Source organism: Myodes glareolus, chromosome 6 (assembly GCF_982192425.1).
Source record: "Myodes glareolus chromosome 6, mMyoGla1.1, whole genome shotgun sequence".
NCBI lineage: Eukaryota > Metazoa > Chordata > Mammalia > Rodentia > Cricetidae > Myodes > Myodes glareolus.
In genome coordinates, this window is record NC_142031.1 from 47,695,823 (window position 1) to 47,714,404 (window position 18,582).

Consider the following 18,582-nt stretch of genomic DNA (forward strand, 5'->3'; position numbering starts at 1 on the left):
GGGGGCCATGGTGAAAAATAAGAGACAGACAAGAACAGGAGGTGGAGGGACATTGGGGAAGTCCAAGGTCACAGAGGATGGTGGGAGAAGAGAGTGGTCACAGTTAGAAGGTCAGCGATGGAAAGCTCCACCAAATCTGGAAACTAGGATTTACAGGTCCTGTGTGTGTGTGTGGGGGGGGGGGGTGTCACTAGCTTCATTCTAACAGTGGCAGTAGTAAAATCCAGGTTGTAGTCCCCTGGGAGGTGGGGAAAGGAGCCAGAGGACATTCATTGGAAAGCTCTCATAAAGGGGAAAAGACCCAGCCTAAGGACTGTAGCTCTGAATGGGGTATGTCTTCACGGAGTCTGACAGTGATAGAGATGTCTAGCTCTGGGGTAAGTTTCTAGAATTTTAGGTGTACATATCATCATCAAGGTATAAATAATCCGGAGTTGTCTTGAGCTCACTATATGTAGCTGAGAATGCCCCTGAACTTCTGATGTTCTTGCCTATATCTCCCAACAGCTACTATTACAGCTACGGGTCACTACACCCAAGTCACATGTATATTTTTAGATGTAAAACATGCTTATTCACGCAGTGGAGAAGAAGGTGAAAAGTTTCTGATGGAGGACTTGAACAATGAGCAACAAAAGGATTATGAAATACCATCAGGGCCCGAAGAGATGGCAACAATGCAGGCACATTTCCCTCACTATAGTCTCCTTTTCATTGTAAATATCCTCATAATGAAGATGTCCAACACATTTGTGTGCAGCTTTGGTGGCTGACTCAAGCTTCCTCTTCAGTTGTATTCCCCTCCCATTCTTCTGCCATAAAGATCTTTGTTCATCTGACACCCCAGGCTTCTTGAGAACCTAGACCTTATGCATACATTATTTTTACGGCTAGCCTATCTCTTATGGTATGAGTGTGAGATGTCCCCCATAGGCTTATATGCTTGAATACTTTATCTGGTAGAGCTGTTTTTGTGGACTGATTAGGAGGTGAAGCCTAGCTGGAGGCAGTGGGCCACCACAGGTAGGACTCATGGGTCATAGCCTGGCCTGTTCTGGCTCCAGTTCTCTCTGCATAAGATTCTGCTAAGATATAATGAGTTGTGCACACAGCCACAGGTAACTTTGACCTGGAAGTTTTCCCACCAAGACAGGGTATCATTTTAAACCATGCACCGAAATAAATGATTCCTCTATCATTGACAAGAAGCAACTAGTCCACAATCCTTTCCCCAGTCTTCACCAAGAAGGTCCTACTTGTCCTTCAAAGTCCAACTGATTCTTTCTCCATGAAACTGCTGCTAATTCCTCCAGGCACAAGCAACAGCTAACACAGCCCTTGCCATGCTGGGTAGTAACTTTCATCCTACTGCCCATTCTCCATTATTTCCAAACAAACTATGATGCAACTGACCTGCCTGGGGCAATGGGGAATGAAGAAACAACAGACATATGTACAGCAAAGCTGGTGGTGAGTGGGTCATGCTCTCTGATGGAGATGCACCAGTAGCTGGGAAACTCAGTGCTTACTACATACAGCTGAAAGAGGCGGTTAACCAATTTGGATGAGGGGATCTCTGAAGAGGAGCAGTCTCAGGCTGCAGTCACAGCGAGGAGGAAGCTGATACTTTCAGCACATATTGTCATCATCCATACCAGAACCAAGGGAAGCCCTTGCCATTCCCATGGGTCTGAGGCACAGGCGTCCTTGACATGGCCAAGCTCACGTCAACACCTTCACTCAGGACTTCAGCATCTCCCTGCAAAACTGTCTTTTGCCTTTTTGGAAAAGTATATTACAAGGAGACAATTAACACTGAAAATACCTTTCTGTGATTCATTTTTCTTTAAAACTTCTTTCCAATCCTGGTGAATGGACTAGACATATAGAAGTCCATAGCTAAAACAGGAAGTGACTCTTCAACACTTCTAATAGTACACAGCAAACTCATATTCTTCTCAGCCTCGAAGTTCTGGACTTCGCTTCTCTCCAGTTTTCTTTTTTTCCCCAGTGTGAAGCACGAAGACCCATCAGTACCACAAATTATGCAGCCAAGTTTCCCACGTTTGGGGAAATTGTAGGGGTCAGCACATCGAGAGTGCAATATCCATTGCGAGGGTGCACTCGCCCTGGGAAAGTCACCTCGGAGACTGTGCAGACTAGTTTTTATTACAACTTGACACAAGCTAGAGTACATTAGAAGAGGGACAGTAATTTTCTTAGCTGATGACTAGTGGGGGAGGGCCCAGCTCACTTTGGGAGGTGTCCCCCAGGGGGTGGGGACTAGTGTTCCTGGGTTCTATAAGAAAGCAAGCAGAGCAAGCCAGGAGAATCAAGCCAGTAAGCAGCACCCCTCCATGGCTCCTGCATCAGCTCCTGTCTCCAGGTTCTGGTCCTGTTTGAGTTCCTGTCCTGAATTCAGTTATCAATGGACTGTGGTGTGGAATGACAAGCTGAAATTAACTCATTCCTCTCAAGTTGTTCTTGTTCGTGGTGTTTATCGCAGCAATAGAAACCTGAGACAGCCATCAAGGCGAAATTCAATTTAATGATGAAATTCAAAGCTAGAGGTAAATGTTAGGTATTGTCTAGTCTGAATTCTTTTACTAGACAAGAAAACAAAACCAGAGGTCCTAGCTATCCTGTTCTGAGACAGCAAACTGGCATCCAGAAGGGAGAACTCCAGACTGTAAGGTTCCACAGACCCTTCTCTGTAGTCAACCAAGACTGAACGACATTAAGGGGAAACCCAACAGTTCACAAATTTTATTATAGCATATTTATAACCATTTTATTGTGCTAATATTATTCAACTCTTACTGTGCCCGATTTAAAATCAAACTTTAACATAAGTATGCACCTACAAGAAAAAGCACGCAATATAGGATGCTCACTGGCAGCATGAGATTGTGTCCCCTTATGGAGGGGAAAGGAGAGCAAGGGTCAATGGGGGCCATGTGTTCTTCTATGTAAATTACACTGTAAGAATTTTAATTTGAAAAACATATTGAATATACTTTTGGATCTGTCTAAGCTTCTATTTTGCAAATGCAAATTAAAATAAAAATAATAGCTACTGCCTGGATTTGCTATGAGAATAAACTAATAGATGCAAAGTGCTACAAACAGTACCTGATCCTAGTAAGTACCTGGAATAGACCACCATTTACTCTTTGCCCAGAAACTATACTCTGATCCTTGAAGACAGAGCTTCATCTAGCCCAGGCTGGCCTCACTATGTGGGTGACCTTGAACTTCAGAGTCTTTTTTGCTTATATTTCCCAAGTGCTGGAAATCTCTGCATGAGAGATCACGCCTCCTGGATCTCTTAATTACTAAACAACTTACTTGCTTACCTTACCTTCTTGATTTTATGATTCAAAGTTACTGTCATTAAAAAAATGCCTACTCAAAACTAAAAACAGGGAGGCACACATGTATAGAATTTGGATGACATGAGTTTAGCAGCTGCACTAAAAAAATAAAATTTATTCTGGGACAAGGTCTCACTACGTACACCAGTTTGGCCTGGAAACTCAGAGAAATCTGCCGGTCTCTGCCTCCGGAGTGCTGGGATTAAAAGCTAAAGTGTGTGTCACCATGTCAGGTTTCATTTTATCTTTTACTTGTGTAAGCGTGTGTACAAGGATACACTTGCCTATATTCACTACTTTTCTTTCGCTGTGATGTCACCATGACCAAAGCAACCTAGAGAAGAGTTTACTGGGGTCAGCAATTAAATTACAATGTCAGAGGATTAAAGTCCATAAAGGTAACATGGCAGCAGGCTGGCAGACATGGTGCTGGAGCAGTAGCTAAGAACCTACATCTTCATCTGTAAGTATGAAGCAAAGAGAGAGAGCCCTCAACAGCATGGATTTTGAAACCTAACCCTGCTCCAGCGACACGCCTTCTTAACAAGGTCACACCACCCAAACCTTCCCAAATACATCCATAAACTAGGGACCAAGTATTCAAATATAGGCGCCTAAAGAAGATATTCTCACGTGAATTACCACAGTGCCTGTGGAGGCCAAAAGAGAGTACTGGATCCTCTGAACTGGAGTTACAGATGTGCGAAACCCAATGTGGGTGGCGGGAGCCAAACTTGGGACTTCAGGAAGAGCAGCAAGTGATCTTGGCTGCAGAGCCATCTCTCTAGCACTTTTGAGTGACAGGATATGATGCTATGTTTCTGAGCCTGTTTCTTGACCTCTGAGGTTAAATCACATTTACTTTCTCTTGCACAGTGGCTGTGAGGCAGAAGCAGAAATGAACAGTGTGCACACATACCATTGGTCCCTCTCTCCAACTGCACAAATGTCTAGCGCTACAGACAAGTATTCTATGGCTTATACTGAAACGTGCCTCACTGACATCAGGTCTCAGAGACTTACTTAGAACAAGCCACTTCTAATACGTTGACCATGGAAGGACATCTCAAAGTTAGGAGAAATGTAAGCTGGTGCTCAGAGCAACCATGAGGCCTCGGTAGAGTTTTGAACTAAAGGCAGGCTGTGCCTCTTACATTTAAAAAGTGTAAACTTGTTTACTTTATGGTGACTTCATCTAACTTGTTAAACTAGTTTTAGCTTTCTTGGACATGTAAACTTACTCAACTCATGAGCTAAAGGATTCATTTGTAGCTCGGAGTGTCTCCCTCAGTCTAGCGTGCACTTACCAAGCTTGAGGCACTGATTTCAATACCCATCACCAAAGGAAAAGAACTGCATACCACGACCTGGGCCTCATACGCCCATTGTAAGATTGTCCTCCCTAATCCCAGGGCACATTAATAACTCAGTTACCGGTGCCTGGGTCAGCAGTTCTCCTGCCCATGTGACTGCTTTAGGTCTCTCCAGCTCAGAATCTAAGGGATCCCCAGGTCCCTGTGTCACAAGGTTTGTGTCCTCTCGGTCTCAGTGAATGTCACTAAGCAGGGTGGGTGGAGGAGCTGGGTTTACCGGAAGCACAATCTACATACTGATGTAGATTAAAACACATCCAGTTTGTGTTTTAACTGTTTCTATTATTCACTTTCACAGCAGCATAGACTGCCTGTGAGGACTGGAAGGTATTATCTGGGATACTGCATTTGTGATCGCTTCTGGTGGTACTTAAACATCTACTATTATTTTGCTTTCCTTTGTGCTAATTCTGTTTTACGGTACCAACAAACTGTCATGTTGAGCCAGTAACACCTTAGCATGAACTTAACTTAGACTGCCATTTCCTTGGAAGGTTTTATTACTTTTAGCCATGTGTATAAAAATGATCTAGAGTGGGGGTATGTGCTCATGCCTGGCAGGTGCCTGGGGAATCAGAGGCATCCGATCCCCTGGATCTGCAGCTGGAGGCATTTTTACACTGCCTGGTGTAACTAACGTGTTGGGAACTTAGCTCAGGTCTTCAAGGGCAGCCCATGCTCTCAACCATCTCCCCAGAGAAATTACCTAGAATGTAATTTCTCGCAGGGCAAAGGCAATATTAGACTCTGGAAAAAAACATTGTTGAGGTGAATGTTCTTAAGACATCTATCAAGGGATGGCCTCCAGTTAAATGTAGATTTGAATGACTCACACAAGGACAAAGCACCAAAAGGCCCATCTGAAGGCAAAGGTCTTTTGCTGCTCCTAGCAGTCACAGGCTGAGGTAGCGGCAAGCAAAGGCAAATCAGCTAAAAGTACTGACCACATCAGGCTGCATAAAGACGGTTAGAGCAGATGATGGGTCAGATTCGACAAACAGACTCAGCACTGGAAGACAGAGGACTGAGAGGGACATGGGCCTATTGCAGCTCACATAAGGCTGCAAATGACAGTCCAGTGTCTCTGCATAAATCACTTGCCAGGGAAAAGCTGATGATGGCACATGCCGAGAAAAGGTGAAACCCTGGGTGGCATGCACCCCTAGGCTCCTACTGCAACTGGCAACAGGTATTTCCTGCCCATGGCTTTGGGGAGTGTACACTCACCACTCTTGGGTGTACACTTTAGGGTACACTCAGCTGTTGCTTTCACTGCCACCCCCTTTCAGTTTTGTCACCTGCTGTCTCTTTAAACAGTCCCTTTTACAAAATTCTACTACCATCCCCACTACAGCTGTCTCCAAAGAACCACCGCAACTATGGGAGGGGGTGTAGCAGGGATGAGAGAAGGGAAATTTAAAAACAGCTTTAGGGAATTTGGTAACAACGGGTACAAGTGCTTGTCGGTTGTAGCCCCACTCTCTAGACCAGAGTATCGGACATCTGTAGTCCTTACTAGGCAGGCTGAGCACCTCCTGTCCCACCGCGAGTGTGCCTGCCTGTGTGCATGCGTGGTGTGTGTGTGTGTGTGCGTGTGCGTGGGGCTCTGCAGAAGAAGGCCCTTCCCTCGCAGACCTGCTTTATCGCCTGGTGGGCTGCTCCCTTCTAGCTTCTCAGAAGCTGTCTGACCTTTATCACTGCAGGGGTTCACTGGGTTGGAAGCAGGGTGTCTTCAGCAACTGCACCGTTACCTGTTTGCGTGGTCACCAATGGAACTCAGGGTGGTGTCACTCCCTATTCACCTCCTAAACCTCTTGTTTTTACAGGAACAGATACACTGTACAGGAGACCTACACCCATGCTTGGAGTTCACTTTCTCTTCTTCAGGAGACTTAAGCCACGGCAGTGTCTTTTTCTGCTTCTCACGTCTCAACATCCGTATCATCTTAGTCGCCCTCCTAGAAGATTTAGTTGTGCCACTTGTCTCTCCCCTGGTCTCCCAGAATGACTCTTGCTCTACATGTGGTTCTGTAACGATGAAGGTAAGTATGGTCGTCCCACCCTCCTCACACCAGACTCTCAGGATGTCAGGGTCGGGGTGAGCCTTGCTTGCCTGCATGTCATCAGCACCTGGCTCCCAGAGCATGCTTAAGAAATGTCAAGTGAATAGAGGGAAAAGGAAGAGAAATGGTCTTTTATTAATTGATTGAGCAAAACACAGGAAGAAGTCAATGACGCAGTGACCCAGTCAGTAAAGCAGGCTTTTTAATGACTCTTCTCTCACATTTGTGAGCATGTTAGCAAGTGAAAAAAAAAATGCTTTTATTCTTTTCCACAGAACAGAGCTCCAAATAACAATCACAGTGTTAAAATGAGTAAGATGCTGGACGAGTAGCTAAAGAATATTATCAAATAACAAAATCACAACAATTTACCAATTGAAACTTTACTGAGACAGAAAAGAATATGGGTCTGTAGTTTACATGGCTAAAAATGAGACATTACAGAAACTAAGTCCATCAACCCAGGACAGGTACTATGCAACATAAATGCAATTAGGTGAGCACATACTATGGACAAAAGAAGATTTGAAGCAGCTCGTAGCACCAACACACTAGAAGGACCAGCAGAGAGGCAGGTCATTCAACCAAGGCATCTGGGAACAGGGAGGATCTCAGCCGGCATCTCCTTCTACTCCCTTGTGACAAAGGGGAAAGGAGATCAAGTGCCTGGTCCAAAGTCATCCGGCATAGGACTGACCAGACCACCAACCACTGGCAAGTGCTCTATTCTGTTTGATGTATTTTCCCTACTAATAGGCTTACGATGAAAGAAAACAACAAACTTCATAGCATACTTCAGTATTACATTTATTCCAATGGAAATGACTCTTGGGTCTGTGCATGGACACATTTTTAATACGAATTCAGAGTGATGAGTCTGACAGTTCTACCTTAGTGGTAAGCTGGTAGAGAGGAGGCACCTGGACAGATAATTTGGCACATCTTTATAAAATCTTTATAAAACATTATTTTACTGTTACTGTGTGTGTATGGGTGTGCACGCGCACTGAGCATGTAGAGGTTAGAGAACAACCTGTGGAAATCTGTTCTTTTCTTCTACGTTGTACATCCTAGGGACCAAACACAGGTTGCTGGGCTTGGGAGCAGAGCAAGCACCTTTACCCACTGAGCCATCTTGCTGGCCCCAGTTTGACGCATCTTATATTGTGTAAACAATGAGTCAAAATTAACTCATTGGTATAAAATTTTCCCTGTGGATAGTTTAAAGATTAGCAAAGTATAAAAATAACCTAAATACAGAAAAAGCCAAACTTTCCCTTGAAAATTAAGTATGACACTCTTTTACTTCCATATGGCAAAAAGTTGAAAAACATGAGTTCAGAAAATCAAAATATTTAGCACAACCCACAGCTTACGAACCACCTGGTATATAAAGCATTTCCCTTGATTCTAAATACATGTGTTTCTTCAAAATGTTTTGGAGTCATGGAATCTTGCATACTCTATATTGCCACAGCCCCAAGGCTAAAACTGGACAAATTCATGATGTGCTGTGGGGACCAGAGTATAAACACTATGTTGCTTACTACAGACAAAACAGATTGAACATACAGAAATGAAGCCAGGATGTCAGTGGAGGGAAAAATCCCACACGGGACTTCCATTCATTATGATCATCAACATACTGCTGCAGACAGTTATCTGGCTTTGTAAGTGAACAAAGAGAGATAAATAAAAGTGACTTCTGCATGTCATATACATGTATACATATATTATAATTTCTCACATAGACATTTAGGTATAAGTAAATCAACATTTGGCTTGATGTTTCCCTCTTGGGTCCAGCATTAAAGGATCTGATTTCACTTTTATTGTGAGCACAGTTCAGATCTGGTTAGGAAGTTATAAGACATTTACTGTCTTTAACCAAGGAAAAGGCAACAAAATCTCCTGGGACCTCAAATTCATTTACCATTAAAAGCATATTAACAAACATATGTTTAAGTACTAAAGAATACACTATGCTACCAATAATGTGCACATGATTGCATAAAAAATATTCTGTAATAAACTGCCTTATAAATATTTAAAGAAACATGTTTAAAATTAGAGTGAATATAAGATTAGTGTTCTGAAACCATCAGTAGAAAAATATACTTGTAAAAAAAGAATGTTCCATTAAATGTAAAAATTGTCTTTTTGGTGTACACTTCCATTTTTACCTTTTGCAAGGCAAAAGCTTGCTCTCTCTCCTGAACAGGTGCCTTCAATACAGCTGGAAACTAAGCAACAGGTGAGACCAGGTTGTGGGCAGGTGCTATGGTTTTCTCATGCTCAGTTCCAAGTGCTGGCCGGATGGGTGACTTGGAGAAATACTGGATGTCTCTGAGTCATTTAGGAATAGTGCTGCATCTGTTTATCATCAAGATACATGATGCTCAAGGCCCAGGCACTAGATACTAAGAGAGATTTTTCTCTTAGGGCACACTGCATACGAGTAGGGGAAATTCTCTAAATAACTCCTAGGGGCTAAGTCCTTTTTCAGAATCCTTTTAAGAAATCCTTCCTTAGTAGTTACCTTCATGAACTCAAAATGAACTAAAATATCACAGGCCTTGTATTTGGGTTGGGCTTCTAAATGAGTATTTTAAATGAACCCTCTCACTGTGACAAAGTCAAGATACGTCCTTGGTCATGGCAGGTTATCTGCCTCTGGGGTCCTCAGCGGACACTCTGAGGGTACATGGGCTATCTTCATAATCAAGGCAAAACTGATGACCTCAATCTCTGACTGCTGGAAGCACCGGGACTGCCCTACAGACCGCAAGCCTCCCGCTGGAAGGGTCCCTTGCCCTGGGTGGTTTCTGACAATGGCAGTGATGAAACTGCAGGCATCTGGAAAAAGCTCAAGTGTCTTCATATTGCTCAGCTGTTTCTTCTCACTGTGTCCCACCTGGCTGGAACTGGGTAGGGGAGAATGTCCCCCCTGAAAAGAGTTGCTCTAGCAGCAAGGGACAGGATCATGCTGGCGAGGAGAAAGGGAGAGGGTTGCCTGCCAAGCTGGGCCCAGGAGAGCAGCTGTTTTCACAGTCCTGCTCTCCTCAGGGCGAGGCTCACAGTTTCTTCTTGCATCCCAGCTGTGAGGGTGGAAGTTTCTGAGGTGGCCACCCCCCGAATCTAGCAGACATTATGAGCCCTGGTGTGAAGCTGCCCAGGGTCCTCCTGAGGGTCTCTTTCCCTTTCTTAGCCTCAGAATCACAGAAGCTCAAATGACTGATATGAACTAATACCTCGGCAAAGGGCTTTCAGTTTTGTCTTAGTGTTTTAATTGGCACAGTTTATTGCAGACTAAGGGGTCAGCGTGATTTCAAGAGAGAAGAGATGACAACATCAGCTCATTAGGTTGAGTATGCGCTTTGCAACAAACATTCTTTCATTACCTTTTTTGTACAAAAATTATATGGAAAGAATCTGTTCTTTTACATACACAGAGTTCAAGATAAAGGTAGGACTCTGAGGGGCTGATCTTACAGCAGGAAGTTTCAGTGTGATTAGTGTCAATAGTGCAAAAAGCTATGGCCGCAGACACCTGCCTCTCCAGACCCCCTGTGTGGGGGAGAGGTTGGCAAAAGTCTTATTAAGAACATATATAAAGGTTTCGGACTGAAGTGATTCTTGACATTTTAATTTACTGGTGCTTAGACAATTTAGGTCTTGACATATCTTAATCAACTTTGTATTGTAGAGACAAGCTTTCCCAACTCCCCTGCCACTTTCCTTATACAGTAACCCAATATGATACCATAGTTATCAAATAGAAAGTAAGATTGTTATTCTGTATTAAATCAGTAAAGGGCGAAGAAAGGACAACTTGGAAGAGAGAGACTTCAGGGTCTGTTATTCCAAGAGAAGAGTGTTTTAGTTACTAGCTGTGGTTACCGGGTAAGCTGAAGGCATCTCTTCAGGCTGCTGCCGTGGTTTGCGTTAAGAGGCGAGGGGTTGCTTCCCGGTCTACTATAAGATAATGCAGGTCTTCTTATCCTTGAATGGGTTTTCCGAGGTCGGTATGCCTATCAGCAGAGGGTCGCTTCGGGCATGCTCCTCGCAGTATGACATCAGGTCTGCAGATGCTTTTGAGACCTGGTGAGGACATAAACAAGAAAGAGAAGACTTCACTGACAAGGATCCTAACCCAATAAGCAGTGTCACAGTATGGCCTGGCCTTCCGACCACTTGTCAGGTACAAGTAAAATGGTCCTGGTAGGTAAGACCTGCCTCGACCCAACGACCATATGAGGACACCTCACCAGCAAGCTAGCAAAAACATTTAACTAGAAACAAAACAACCAATCTCTATTCTAAGTGATGGCAGCAACGCGAAGCAAGCTGCCCTGATTCACCATAAAATACACTGAGGGTTAAATACTGTTCTTATAGAACCCTGCATTGCAGGGGTTTTCAAGTGACCTAAAGAAAATGCCCTAGGGTTTTCTGTATAAATGTGGACCAAAAGAGAGACATTGAGAGAAAAGGAAAAGCAAATCACATTTAATCATGCCCACCAGCAACAAGTCTAAATAAAGTGCTGTGAAGAGAAGGAGTACCTAAAGCCTCCTGCCACCAAACCATGAGCTCTTCACCTAGTCAGGACCAAGACAGCAGAGAGAGCGGTCTCCTAAATACGGTAACCTGACCTCTACATGTGTGCTTTACTGACACCTCTCTCTCTCCCCCCCCCTTTCTTTCTCTCACACATACATATACACACAACCTCACCAAAAAAAAGTAATAAAAAATGAAAAAAATTAGTATTTCGCTATTTGCCATTCTGTAGTTTGAAACTGTTTAAAAATAAAAAAAGTTAAGGGCAAAGAAAGAAAGGTGTGTGAATCAAGTAAAAGTTACATTTTAGTTTCTCTCCAAGAGAAAGGAGACATGAACATAGAACAGAGTTTAAGAATTGAATTGTGGAGCCCACACCTGACTAAGCTTTGAGATTTACTCTTAGTGATCTAGTGCAGGGACGTGAAAGGCACAACACTAGCAAAGGAAGGCACTTCTTCTGGTGTGACACCGGAAGAAACTGTGCCTTTCTGTCTGGTGTGGCACCAGAAGGAACTGTGCCTCCCTCTGGTGTAGCATTAGAAGGCCCCGTGCCTCCCTCTGGTGTGGCATTAGAAGGCCCCGTGCCTCCCGCTGGTGTGGCATTAGAAGGCCCCGTGCCTTCCTCTGGTGTGGCGTTAGAAGGCACCATGTCTTCCTCTAGTGTGGCATCAGAAGGCCCCATGCCTCCCTCTGGTGTTACATGTGGAACTCTGTCCTATCAAGGGAGTCTGGAGGTAGATTTCAGGAGTGGTGAGACCAGGGCTCTGAGGGCCAACACAGGAACCTCACGCTTTCCAGACAGCTGACAATCTCCAGTCAGGTGACTACTTCAATTTCAGGAAACAGACACTGAACATTAACCACACATTCCAGGGTTCTCACTGGCCAGTCCTCTCAGGATGGAGGGGAACACTTCAAGGTCAAACTCCTAAGAAAATGTACCTAGTCTGGAAATGGAGCCTTTACTAAATCTGGGGCTACAGAGTGGTCACTAGTGACACACTGAAAGACAGCAGTTTCCAAAAGGAGGATTTGGATGGACAGCTGACTTGCAATACTTGATAAATTCTGGGAAGATAACAAGGGTGCTTAGCCACTCCACTGGAAATCCTGTCCCCACTCTGAAGACAGTCATGACAAGGCTTGATCATACTCACTCAGGAAAGGCAGGCTTTCAGGAAATGTTTTCTAGAGCTGGACAGGGGGGCTAGCTTAGATATCTGGCCCCTCGGCTGTTTTAGAATGACACCTATGCTAGGTAGGAAATGAAAACTAAATTATTCTCAGGACTGAATTACTCTCAGTACTAAATTACTGCTCCAGGAAAAGCAGAAAGCAAGCGGCACATGGCTGTATCCTCTCTGCCTCGTGCTCCTGCTCAGGGAGGGTGGGGAGCTGCGCAGAACACACTGCCAGGCCCTTCGCACGCACCTTTATTCTCTCGATGGAGGCTTCCAATCGCAGCTGCTGCACAGTTCTCCTAGCCTGGGCAATGTTGTTGGTGCTTGCCGTCTTGCTGGACATCTTTGACGATGAGTCTCCCTGAAATCTGGAGAGAATTTTTAAGGTGACTAGCAGTTCCTTTAGGTTATTTAAACATTTATTAAGATGTGTTACTTGGAGGGGGAAGGCTGCATCTCCCCAATTATCCCAGTCAAAAACGCCCTGCAGCCATTCTGGTGACGATCCAGATGTGCCAGCCTGCCATTCACTTGAGTACCTACAGCACCTTTCTGCAGAAATCTAGCATCTGTCAGTTTAAGCTGTGTGCCCCAACATACTACAGAAAAGTGTCCTTTAAAGAACTTTCTAAGAGAACACACACACTTGCAGTAGCTAAAAGCAAACATCTGCCAGCGGAGTGTTGTTACTATCACCACAAACCCCATAAGGAAAGACTTCACTTAATTTCTATTAGCCTGATAAAAAATTCAAGGCATGGGCAATGGTGAGAAAGAAAATTCTTCTAAAGAAATGTGCACACAAGGCAATGTTAGGGGTCATCATATGTGCAGCAAGTGCAAGACTGTTGGGAGGCAAACGCAATTTATTTTCCAAGGAAATGGGGGGGGCTTCAGCAGAAGGACTCTCCATGATAGATCTAAAATAATGTCAAATGTACAGTAGTTTGAAATAGTAAAATGTTCTCATTCCTTCCTGCCTTATCCTGGTGGTCAAGCCACCTGCCCATCCTGTTACCTGCCCTTACAAGTCAGAATGTTGCTCCTCCTCTCTGGCAAGCGCCCTTGGTGTCTAAGGTGCCCTGTTGCTTTGTCTTCACAACCACCTGATGCAAAGCAGTGGAAAGAGCCTGGTCCTTGAGCTTTGACCTCTCTGCTTAGGCAATGGCACCATTTCAAGAGGAAGACAGGCCCAGGGCAAGAGCCTGCCCGGTGCCCTTGCCATATATGGTTACATTCACACCCAGAGTGGTGGCAATTGGAGAAAAAGGCAGAGCTGGCAGGAGGACGGCAGCTTCATGACTCATGGGAGCAGGTGGGCAGTAGGTGTGCCTCCCTGGCACTATGTGAGGACTCAGCAGTCTAGGGCACCATGGCGCCAGCAGCAAACCCAGGCTGACTCATTCTTTGGGAGGGCTTGTTGCTATACAAAGCTTAGACCAGACAACATGGACCACATGAGTGCCCCAGACACAGATGTCTCCAAGGCCTGAGTCAATGATCAGAGAGGGCCGAACCCTTTGGGGTCCATTCTTCCACATTTGTACAGAGACAAAAAACACCACCTCAGAAAACAAAACCCAAACTAAAACACTAAAACACGTGTCAATCTGTGTGCAGAACTTAGGAGTAAGCTTTGGTGTTGGGTTTACTACCCATCACTCATCTGTGTGCGGGACTTAGGAGTAAGCCTTTGGTGTTGGACTTCCAGTCACCAAACCTGGATGCTCCACTGCTGATCCCGAGGAGGTTTAGACCAGGTAGGCCATTTTACCTGTGTGCTCATCTTTTCGTTTGTAACATAAGGACACCAGTATCCACCTCAAGGGTTTTTCTCCTCTTTGCAGCATAGGGCAAATTCAAATCACTAACGCATATCCAGTGTGGGGGTCCAGAACAATGAAGCCCCATAAACTGCAGCTGCCAACACTAGAATCCCCTGCTTATGCACCTGTGCCGTCCATCCCTCCCCCCTACCTGCTCAGTGGACCTCAGGGGTTTTGACTGATGTGGTCTAGGCAGGACCCTTTAGAATAAGTCCTTCGGCAATTCTGCCACATTACTACCAGAACAGAACCAAAGGAATGGTGACAGCCAACAGAACGCTGGAGGAATCAGGAAGCCCCAGTAGGGCAGAGGTACAGGAGACAGGAGAAGGAAGTGTGTAGCAGGACAGGGTGGACTTGTCTTGTCTGAGGCCTTAAGTGACCTTGATTCGGCACACAGACTAGCAGTCTCTTCCCCAGGTTCCAGTCATGCAGCCCCGCCCAAGGGAGAGGCCATGCCAGGGTCTATTAATCAGGTGTCTAAAGTGCCATCGAGGCATGGGCAACCTCACCTTGCAGAGTGCACGGCCCCAATGCACACCAGATGGTGACAAAGTCTGTCCCTACAGCCTAGGAAAAGGGACTCTCCTTTCCAGCTGCTGGCTGGGTGGAGGTGACCATGACTGCTTTTCTGAGTGGCCAGTGGTTTGTAGACGGCACCCCAGGGTTTCTCTATGTTCCCTTTGCAGGAAAGCAATGCCAAGCATTCTCTTTCTCTCAGTCTTCAGGGCACACTTTCTAGATCCAGGGAAAATTTTCTTGTAACTGAAGAAGAGGTCACATAGCGACAACATCACCCATTGCTCCGACCTGGGTGGCCATCGGCAAACAATCCCCAGTCAATCTCTATTTATAAAAAGCCTGGGAAGACCCCGCTCAGTGAAGATACCTAGCCAGAGATATAGAGGACGTCTCCCCTTTCCCACATGTTATAATTAATATTTAAACCAGCTACCTTGTAAGCTAAAACAAAAGAAAAAAGATTAAAAACAGCAATCCACAATTCATCTCCACCCTTTGAGACAGGGTTTTGCTTTAGCTTTGGAGTCTGTTCTGGAGCTAGCTCTTGTAGGCCAGGCTAGCCTCAAACTCACAGAGATCTGCCTGCCTCTGCCTTCCTAGTACTGGGATTAAAGTTGTGCACCACCACTGCCAGGCTCACAATTCATTCTTGCCAGCTCAGGCCTCTCTTGCTCCTTCATTGGACCTGATCACACTTGCATTTCTCTTCCAAAGGGGAATATTGCTGGTTCCCAGGCTCTCAGTGGTCCATACAATATGTTCACTTTTATTTTTCTTTCAACTCTTCCTTCCCTATCCCCTTCTTTCCTTCTTAGAAATGGGGGTGAGAGGTGGGGGTGGGGGAGAATGTCTTTACTCTGTTGCCCAGGCTGGCTCCAATCTTCTAGGTGTAAGCAATCCTCCTGCTGAAGCCTCCCAAATAGCAGGAACTGGAGGTACAAGCTACCATGGTGGGCCCAGCAACTCCCTATCCCCTTTCCGAGGCAGGGTCTCAAGAGGTAGGTGTTTTTTCTAATCACCAAGAGAGGGACCTTCTCAAGGTTTTATAAGTATAGTCTCTGTCTCAGGCTGGCCTTGAACTTGTGAGTCCTCATGCCTCCCTCACAAGTGCTGGAATGACAGGTTTAAGATACCACATAGAGCAACAAGTTTTCAGTTAGGCACTGGTGGTATCGGGCTGGGTGTGCTGACTCTGGGCGGTAGAAAGACACAATGCCCACCCTCAAGGAGGCAGCACTGAGGGAGTAATTAAATGCTTTCCCTTTCTGCCTCAGGGGAGCCCAACCCTGCCGCACTGCTTGTCACCCTTCTCAGTCTCCCAGCTCAAATGCAACTTCTCTTCACGTTCCTTCCTCTCTGCTGGTACAGGGATAATCCTACCTAGAAAACTAGTTAACCTTTAGAGATGAAAGTGTTTTTGCTTCACTCTTAAATATAAAGAGTGTCTACTGAATTTCTGTAGCAATAGCTTTGGGAAGTCAATTCATTGGGATACATGTGAGCAGCCCTAGGAGAAAGATATGACCCTCCTCCTTGTAGATACTTTGTTAAAAGCTCAACTAATGTCCTGGGACAGACAAGAGGAAGACTGGGGAAACAATCGCGGATGTCTCCATCCTTCTATCCCAGTCAGGAGAGCCTATGCAGCAGTTTGCTTTGTCCAAGCACAGCCTCCAGGGTAAACACGACCTGGCATCCTCATGGAAACTGGGAGCTTACTTGTTGCTTTCATACAGCATTTCAGGAAGCCTCGTTACAACCCTGCATGGGGTCATTACTGTTGTTTTAAAGGTGAGTCAACTGGGACTAGGAAGACTGGCTTCCAGGTAACCTAGTCTATGTGCTCTTTGCTGCGTGTGAGGCTTTCCTCTCCGGAAGTCGCCCTTCCCACTTGCCACAAAGAAAGGGCACTATTCCAATTAAGGTGACTCACGGACACTGGCGGCACTGAAGAATGTGCCACAATGTGGCTCTTCGCTGGGAGCACCTTTGACACTCGGCAACTCAGTGTAGGGGCTTGCTGGCTGCATTGTGTGTATGCATTGCTACCTGGGGCACACAGCTTATCCTGACCACAGCCAGGGTATGCTTCACTTGCACATCCAGGAGTAAGTAAAGAACAATCTTTGTAGCTTATAGGCAAAGGCTAGAGTCAGTATTGGCGGGTGGGTGTAGTCTGAAATCCCAGTACTCCATTCTTCCCAGTAGAGTCAAAACTCAAGAACTTGAGCCAATGTCCATCCGATGAAACCTGGCTATTGTCTCTTTTCTGCTTCATATATGGGCAATACAATGGAAAAAAACGTGGAACATTCAGCTCATCAAATGGTTTACACTGGTTTTGATGCTATAGTTTGCCTAAATTCTCAGGTTCTTAGAAATTTCTAGGAACAAGATGTTCCGTTAGGGAAACACAGACATTTAAATCTGTGTCAAGAGGACCTGAGCCAGAGAGGAGAGTAGGCATAAAAAGTGTCACCAAGCATACTCTCAGCGGAAAAACAGAGAAGCCTGTAGTCTGAATGACAAGTCATAGTGGCCTGGCCCCGAGCTAATCACTGGGGCGAAGCAACTTCCAAGAACAAACATCCTTCTGTGGCTGTAACAAAAGAGCAGCCTTCCATTTACTCTGCTCTCTCCATGCTGTCTATAGAAGAGGGACAAGCAGACCTGCTTCTTAGGGCTGTGGGAGATGGGCCATAGATACTCACTATTCTCTCAGCACACCGTACATCTGCATAGTACTAAATGCTGGGCTCAGGCCCACGTTCTTGGTGTGAACCAAGATTAGATCACTGCTGGAGAATTACAAAGCTATGTGATGAGGTAGCAACAGCCTAAGTCCGGGGAAGTACAGAGCAGGCTGCTACAGCCCTTCATCCTCATGAGCCTTACCATTCTGATCAGAACCTGAGGGCTAATGCCAGCCTCAGATGGTGTGACTGGGCCCCACGTTCACTGCACAGTGTGTGTTTTAACTTAGAATTGACTGTCACCCCTTCAAAAAGGGAGATTTCAGCGGGGCACAGTGGTGTAAGCCTTTACTCCCAGCTCTCAGGAGGCAGAGGCAGACAGACATCTAAGAGTTCAAGGCTAGCCAAGGTTACACAATGAGACTGTCTCGGATGGATGGATGGATGGATGGATGGATGGATGGACGGATAGATATTTCACTCTAGAAGGAGGATGTCTAGAAAAATGGAAAACTGAGCTGGCTCTGATGGGCAGCTGCACCTTTGACATCTGCTAGTTTGGATGTTGCTCTGCATGCCCTGGACATGCAGTTCCAGGGTTAGCAAGGTCTCATGCTCTTCCTGGCAAAGGTCTTACGTAAGACTTGCTAACTACTTAAGTCTTGATTTTCTCATGGAAAAAATGGGACAATACTACTTTACTATTTCAAAGGACTGCTAAAAGTACCAGATCAAATTAGCGTCATTATGGTTCGTTGCTAGCATGCTTACTTAGCCTAAGAGAAGCCTTGGACTTAATTCCTACCACTGGGGAAAAGCATGCAGATTTTCAGAGTGTTTAGTGACTGTATCCTCTAATCAGATACTGTGTGGTGTGCCCCACACTCTCTGTAGTTCCTATCGTATGTAGTTCCTGGTGCTTGACGGAGCTCTGCCCTCTTCCTGGCACACCTCATTGAACTGCAGAGCTAGAAGCAATAACTA

The 18,582-nt window shown here is 45.3% G+C and overlaps 1 protein-coding gene across 5 annotated transcripts in view; it reads right to left on the bottom strand.

Annotated features, from left to right (window-relative positions):
• Nucleotides 1-6,990: 6,990 nt before the first annotated feature.
• Gng12 (G protein subunit gamma 12) overlaps nt 6,991-18,582 on the bottom strand; it is a 109,764-nt gene continuing 98,172 nt past the window's right edge. For all 5 annotated transcript variants that reach the window (XM_085690729.2, XM_085690726.2, XM_085690728.2 and 2 more), the window contains 2 exons: nt 12,808-12,925; nt 6,991-10,911 (listed from right to left, as the gene is read on the bottom strand). In XM_085690729.2, coding sequence (XP_085546855.1) covers nt 10,786-10,911; nt 12,808-12,900 — 219 coding nt within the window. In that variant the 5' untranslated portion in view covers nt 12,901-12,925 and the 3' untranslated portion in view covers nt 6,991-10,785. The remainder of the gene's footprint in view (nt 10,912-12,807; nt 12,926-18,582) is intronic.